Consider the following 7,500-nt stretch of genomic DNA (forward strand, 5'->3'; position numbering starts at 1 on the left):
TCCGGAGATAAATAGTGAAGAATAAATATTCCCTTAGAGCGCAAAGCAAACACGTATTCATCAACAGAATCGACATATGTACCGCAAATGAAGTTATTTTGCGATACACCGAAAAAATTGCTCACCGTCTTTAAATTAACAATTTTGCTGCAAGAAGGATAATATAATTGACTACTAAGGGTTAAGGCTATTACATTAAGTACCTGAATATTGATTGTCCCTTTACACTTTCAGAGCCTGATCGCATTTATCCACATAAGCAGCAGAGAATAAATACACAGAAAAGTAAAGGTTTTAACAGCTGCTGTTAAGCGTTGTTGTAAATAAATTCAGAGCTAAGACAATAATTTTAGTCGCGTGATGCGTTTAAGTCACGCGTACAACCAAGGTTTTTGTTAAGATTTTTAGTAACAGGGACCTTTTCCAAAGTAAGAGGGACCAAAATGACGGCTCTGCCGCCATTTCTTGCCACGTAGGGAAAATTTGAAAATTTTAGGCCCAAATGGGTGCATTTGAGGCTACTTTTGCACACTTTCTGGTCTTATATTGGCTGATATAATATGGCATTTGTTACTATGAAACATGCAACTTGTAGTACGGATTACATACCAAAATGCTTAAGAAATATATGAAAACTTTGGCTTTTTCACAATTTTAATATTTATTTTCAAAATTGTAAAGTTCACATGGTATAAATCTATAATACTCCTATATAAAACACATACTTTTCAGCTTCAATAATCCATAATGTATCTTTCTGCAGTCAGGATGCTCTTCATATGTCAAGAACTGGTGTTTTCTTGTTTTAAATTCACAAGTAAAAAAAGTTTCCTTGATAATTTATTTCTTCTTTTAAAATAATCATTTTTTGGCTCAGAAATGCATTCATTTATGGTGTGATTAACCTAAGACAACTCAGAGCAATGAATTATCTATACTTGATACTTTATAGCTAATCAGAGAAATAGTCTGATTCATAGTCAGAATCTTCCATGTTGTGGCTTTTCTCATCGCATTCAAGCTGGAGAGCAGCAACATACGCGTCGACATTTAGCTCACTCTTGATGCTTGATTTCTAAATTTTACACACGTGAATATATTAAAATGGTGTTGAATGAAAAACAACTGGAGAACAACAGAACATACCATGTCCATCTTAACTTGTTAGACCAAGAAAGGTAAAAGTTTAAGGCAAATTAAAAACCCTTGCGGGTAATTTAAAGCAACGTCAGACTAAATATAGCAACGCAATGTTATCGATATTATGATCTCGCCGAAGCGGCAGGTACTGTTCATACAAACTAATTACATTATAACTACAAAGAAAAAAGCTTACCTCTGAATGAAGTACTGATTAATTTTCCGCTTCATTTGGTACTGTGCAAGGCCGCCAAAGTAGATATGTCACGTAACGTTGTCACAAAGATGAGAATTGCTGTTTGACTGTTTTCTCTCGAGAGCAAATGCTAGACTGAACTGTAGCGATGGAACAAGCTGAATTTTTGCCGTTGTCTGTCGCAACACCATGAGAAACCGCGACGGAAATACGCATTTTTTTTTCTCGCGAGGCTTCCAGGTTTTGTAACACTATTTATTTTTGACACATTTTCTTACGAATGGAGGTTATTCGATACCCCGAGACGAACTTTGAGAGTGCCGATAAATGCGTTTGTTTTGTTTCATAACGTCTCAAGTCACGAACTCCAAATTAGCTGCACGTGCACAAAATTTATCACAAAGAAACATACCCAAAAGCAGAGAAATAATACAAAATTTTATTTATTTTACCGTAATTTACGTTCAAATTTAAAATTGTCGGCTGACCATAGTCTCCACAGGAGTTTTAGTACAAACTGAGTGTGAAAATAGCCGGGACAAAAATTAAAATAGCCGAGTAAAGGTCCCGGTGTCCCGGCCCTAACAAAAACCCTGAAAACAATTAGCTGAAAAACGTAACCTATGTTGTTCTTTAGGAAATTAATACTGAAAAAGTCGTTGTCTTTATTCTTGGCCAGCTAAACCAATTCAAAAAAAAAAAAGGCAACAAATTTCCGCTATCAAATCTTTGCATTATTTTGCGCGCGTTAATTTATCCTTCGCCGACGTGACATGCCTGTCACACGAGGAAAATAGGCTTCATCAGCCAACCGAACAACCATTTTTAACAAAGGGAGGCTATTTGAGTTTTTGCTATGCAGTCAGGAACCTCCACAACACGAATTTGAAAGCAACTCATTTTGTTTGTAGGCTTCAAAGGAAACTGACACTTGCAATTATTTTAAAAAATACCCCGATATGGATTAGACATGAATATTAATTTTAACGGCGACCCGAGAACTGACTCGGAAGAAGAAGAAGAAGAAGAAGAAGAAATAAGCAATGGCGGCACAGTTAACCCATGCTGGCAGAATGCGCCTCAGCAATTATGTAAATATCTTTACGCACAGGCGTCCCGAGCTCACGTCATGAGCAAAAGCAAGCGATTGATTCATGAAACCGTCACGCATTGTGTGACCCGATGTTAAGTTACTAGAGGAAACGTTGAGAATTTAACTCGTTCGCGACTGAAGCTTTTATAGTAATTGGCGATGTTTACCTTGCTTTATTCACCATGAAATCCTTATACCAAAAAAAACAAAATTGTTTTTTCACTAAAGACATTTCACTTTTCTATATGTTCAACTTCTAATAAGTTGTACTGGATTGAAGACCAACTCGCCGACGTCTCTATTCGATTTTATACGTCAATCAAATTCCTTCTGAGGCAAATCCTCAAAGTTCCACAACACAAACAAACCTGCCAATTATAAGCTCAGGGGTTATACAACTTCGTAAGGGGTTTTAGGAGGGCTTATTAACAGAGGGGCCTATACTCGAGGGAACGTGTAACCGGAATAGAAGGCTAGTGCAGTGCTGATCAAAATACGTTTTGTATTTACTCGTTTTTAATTAGGATTCAAAACGTCAAAATAAATCAAATTAGTTTCAATACAGGTGGCACAGAATAAAAACTAGCAACATGAAGAAAACTGGTACGTAGCAAAACTGAGAAAACAGACTTTTCTCTCAAAAGTTCATCTTTGCTCTTCTATCATTAGAATTTCTATGTCCAAGTCACAGCACTGAGGCCTTTCCTACTTTGGTATTGTAGAAACAAGAAAAGCTAGAATGGGGCTTATATCGGGGGAGGGAGGGGGGGCTTATAATTTGATGCTTTTTTTGTTTAAAGTTAGATGAGCCTTTAACCGAGGGCTTATAAAAAGGGCTTGTAAATATATGTATTTACCGACAGAGACTAAATGTCTCCTCTTGTAACATTTTTACCCCAGGCAAAAAGTGAGTGGGTTGTCTGTGACGTCTTGTTTCAGAACTTTCCTGCAATAGGTGCAGTTTTTTCTCTTTTCAAGTCTCTACACTTTAATTTTCTTTGCCTGCAACAAAAATGCATCATCAAACAATGAGAAAACTTAAGAGAGATAAAAAAATAAAATATTACATGATAATATTTGATAAGAATTCCTATTTTACTTACATCTTCTCATAAGGTAAACAAAAAGGCCAGGCACACCAGTTTTTCTATAATTTGATTATTACCTTTGTCTAATCCTAAAACCCCAGATAGTGACTACGAACTAGTTTTGCCTTGCAAATGTCATCCATTAAATTAAACCACTGACAAAAAATACCTTGATTGTTGAGCAAATTCTCCTTGTCAAAAAAAAAAACTTTTGACTGTTCAGCAAATTCTCCTTGTCAGAACACAGATTAAAGTGTGGAGAATATGCATATATATTGATGTTAGAGTGTAAAGGGTTAAAAACAGACAATAGGGAATGCTTGTGTATAGATTAAGGATTAAAAAATATCATTGTGCTTCTATGATTTCCTCAGCTAACAGTGTGTTCTTGCAGGAATTGACACATGTGAGCACAGGGTAGCAGATGGGAAATGTATGTGACAGCATAACAGTTACATGAGGTCAAGTACATCTCTTAATTCAAAGGCATCAGTGATGTTTAGAAAGTTTTGTTAAATGAACCAGCCTTTGGAGTGCTGTTTGAAAAACTTTCAAAACATATAACAAGTAACCATAAATTATGAAATGTCAGAGCTGTTTGATATGCTTTTATGCATGATATGTTCTAAACAAAACCTCATACAAATACTACTCTTTGTCCAATTTCCTGGTGCACATTTCTAAAAAAACATTTTCAACCTGTTGGAAAATGCCTTAAGATAATTATATTGTTTGATTTGATCATTCATTAAAATGTAGACAGGGATGGACACATCAAATTTAAATGTTTTCTTTAAACTATTAAAGAGTTTAGTGTTGTTAAGTTATCTTTAAAAGTTTTAATTTCAAGTCAGTGAGTGGTATGGAAATCCTGTATTGCACTCGATAACTTATTTTTCAATTCATTCACAATAGACTAATCAGGAATGAAACATTTTTTTTCAGTATCTAATGATTATTATTACATTATTATAGGTAAGAAGTATTTAAATTTAAGTAGAAAAAGCACAGCATTCCTATTGTTAAGTGACTTGCTGTAGTCTCTTATTTATCTTGAGTCCCTGATTTTTGTTGATGACTGTTAATTAAAATCAGAGAGAAATTAACAAAAAAGGACACCAACAATTTGACAATGAAAAGTTAAACCTTCCACTGATGAAAGGCTGAATCTGATTAATTTTGATTAAAGCTGACTCATTTGAGAGTGTAAGAGTTAGTTTGAAAGTACATGTTTATGAGTATGTATTAGTACTACAAATACTTTTGCAATTGTTTGAAATCGCAATGTTATACCTCCCAACCCAAAGCCATTTTTCATTTGACCCTAATTGTCGCCTTTGGCTTCAGTTCAAGGAACATTTGAGAGCCTTGGGAAAAGAAAACTCACTTTATCCCTTGAAGCCAGTCATCAACTCCTTGTGTTTAACAAATTACTAGCTGAAAGAAACTATGGACATTTCTAACAAAGAAAGTGCTGCACGAAAAAGCCAAACCTTTCTATTTTAATCACCCCATTCCCTGAAAGGACACTTTTGTGCCCATCTTCAAATGACTATCTTGTCATAATAACTAAAGTTTGTGGTTTAAAATCTAACATGATATCCAAGCTAATTAAATTCAGAAAGAAATGAGACCCTGACCAGTCTCCAAGAAAACTTACTGCTTGTCTTGTGCAGGCTTTAAGTGCTTGAAACTCCTTATCACAGGCATGCTTGGTTATGTTGTCGTTCTGGGACACACAGCTTCCATAAAGAAGGGCCTGAAAAAATGAATAAAAATATAATCATTAAGAAAATAAGATATCTGACAAGAACCTTTTGGTTGAGCATTAACACAATCTCAGGCATATTCTCAATACTTAAAACAAACTGTGTATGGTTTTCAATTGAGTGAGTCAATTCTTGGATCTTGAAAGTAAAAGGGTCAAGATTTCAGCTGGTTGGCTAAGAGGAGACAATTTGGGACAGATTTGAACACTGTAATGATCTTTTTATTCACCATACACAGTGCTATCTATAAATTTAATTGGGCCTAAAACAATCTAATATTGGAACTAAGCTTTTCCATGACTGGTCTGTGATTGGCTAAAATATTAGCACTATCTAATCAACCAATCAGAGGCAAAAACAGCAATTTGGTTTCTTGTATTTTGCAGAGGCCTAAGTTGGTTTCTGTCTTTGTTTATCTCTGTTTTTTCCCCCTTCTTTTTTCATATTTTAATCACAACATCACACATTATACTAAAAATACATCAGCAACCTCACTTTTACAATAAATTACTCATGATCAATAAATTCCATTATAATCCAACAAATTTATTTGCTAGTAGGCAACCGGTCTAAACCCATTACATGACAGAAAACTGGGGGATATCCAACACTGTGCCTGAAGTGATATTCCCTAATTTTCCAACCTTATGTCCAATATGGAAAACTCTGTGTTTAAAACTCCCAAGATCTCATTAGTAATTCTCTATAACCTCTCCCATACAGTTCTTGTGATGTTAGTTTGGAGAGTTTGTTTTTGGATCAACTAATAATCCCCTAATTAATATTCTTCTTAACTCTCACCACTTGTCTGCTTGATAATGTATTACTATTCTAAGAAGAAATTCTGTCTTGGTCACTTATGGAGTTAAAAGGTTAATTAAAGATGGAAAGCATTAATTGTGTGGTTGTTATAGAAGAAGGAACATGTATCTTTTGTCCATAAAATCATTTCAGAGGACACTGAAAAGTAAACCTCCCACACCATCGACAGTAAGCTGTTCACAAACAATTTTCCCGCATGTTGAAAAATATTGAGGGATAATAAACATAACAGCCTCCATTTGGTGTAAATAGAGGGTAGCTGAATATAATTCATAATATAAACCTCTCAGCTTATTAGAAAATTGATGAAAGCTTAATGAAAATGAAATGGATAGAAAAAATCTATAAATTTTAAATAAAGTATGTCAATGTGATTTTTTGCAGCAACAGTGCTTTTAATTTATTTCTTATAGTTTCCTTTTTCATTCTTTAAGTAATTCACATTAGGGAGCAAAATTTTACCCTTTGCCAAATTTGAAATTCAGAAGAAGACACTTATTGAACAGTTAAGTTACTCTCTGTGATCCCAAAGTGCAGCAACAAACAAATCTTCCCTTTGTGCTTTAACAGCTGACATGTGGCTGATCTTTAGGGACACTTTTATCACACATTTATCACACTGTGATCATTTGCTGAGCTGTCATAAAAAAATACGACTTTCACTAAACGTTTGTTTGTTTCATTTGAGTGGGGAAACAAAGAATCTATTCAGCATTTGATTGATTTAATCATAAATTGCATTATGCTGGAGGGTAAATCGAAACAAAACAAAAAGCAAAACAAGGCAAAAAATAATAAAATAATAACCTGAAGATAAATTCGTCCTGAGGAATTTATTTAAAGCAACAACTTCATGTAATCGCTATTTTGCCGAGGAGAAAAATGTACGTAAATCCTTAGCATTATGTAAGCTCAATTAAAGATAAACAAACCAAACCTCACGTGCGTTCGATGTCATTTTTTTTTCTAGGTTTCAAATAATTTTCCTATTAGGTAATTCGTCACTGTTTAGATTAATACGAGCAATGCTAAGAAAAAGAAATCTGCTTATAAACCGGAAAAGTCGGTAGCCACAACCCCTTGCAGCTACATGTACCGGCATTTTATAGCCAAGTCTTGTGCAATCTTGAACTTGACTTTGTTCAAACGTACTTACTTGCGTTAACTACCCGTACTACCAAGGCGTAGTGAACACAATGTGCCTAGTAAACTCTCACCTCTGTTTTGCATTCCACAAGAGGCTTCGCTAAGCCCGAGATTCTTCTGTAATCTTTTCCCATTAAGCTCATTATTTCAGGTAAATCTTCGTTTAGCCTTATCCGCCATCTTTAAGAGCGCGATATATCCTTGGTACTAAGTGGTTGGCTCAACTTGGTTACAAAGCGGAAATGA

The 7,500-nt window shown here is 34.8% G+C and overlaps 1 protein-coding gene and 1 long non-coding RNA gene across 2 annotated transcripts in view; both read right to left on the reverse strand.

The window, feature by feature from the left end:
* Positions 1-642: 642 nt before the first annotated feature.
* LOC149052295 (uncharacterized) lies at positions 643-1,596 on the reverse strand. The gene is made up of 2 exons (XR_016182578.1): positions 1,337-1,596; positions 643-1,075 (listed from the first exon to the last, which is right to left on the reverse strand). It is a non-coding gene; the product is annotated as an uncharacterized LOC149052295 (long non-coding RNA).
* A 1,331-nt stretch (positions 1,597-2,927) lies between these two features.
* LOC149052296 (NADH dehydrogenase [ubiquinone] 1 alpha subcomplex assembly factor 8-like) overlaps positions 2,928-7,500 on the reverse strand; it is a 4,960-nt gene continuing 387 nt past the window's right edge. Inside the window, exons 1-3 of the mRNA XM_089192352.1 lie at positions 7,326-7,500; positions 5,178-5,276; positions 2,928-3,431 (exon numbers count right to left, since the gene is read on the reverse strand). The exon at positions 7,326-7,500 is cut by the window's right edge and continues 387 nt beyond it. Of these exons, the coding sequence (XP_089048478.1) occupies positions 3,411-3,431; positions 5,178-5,276; positions 7,326-7,397 (192 nt within the window). The 5' untranslated portion in view covers positions 7,398-7,500 and the 3' untranslated portion in view covers positions 2,928-3,410. The remainder of the gene's footprint in view (positions 3,432-5,177; positions 5,277-7,325) is intronic.

The sequence above is a fragment of the Pocillopora damicornis genome, chromosome 1, assembly GCF_964200805.1.
Source record: "Pocillopora damicornis chromosome 1, jaPocDami1.2, whole genome shotgun sequence".
In the NCBI taxonomy this organism is placed as follows: domain Eukaryota; kingdom Metazoa; phylum Cnidaria; class Anthozoa; order Scleractinia; family Pocilloporidae; genus Pocillopora; species Pocillopora damicornis.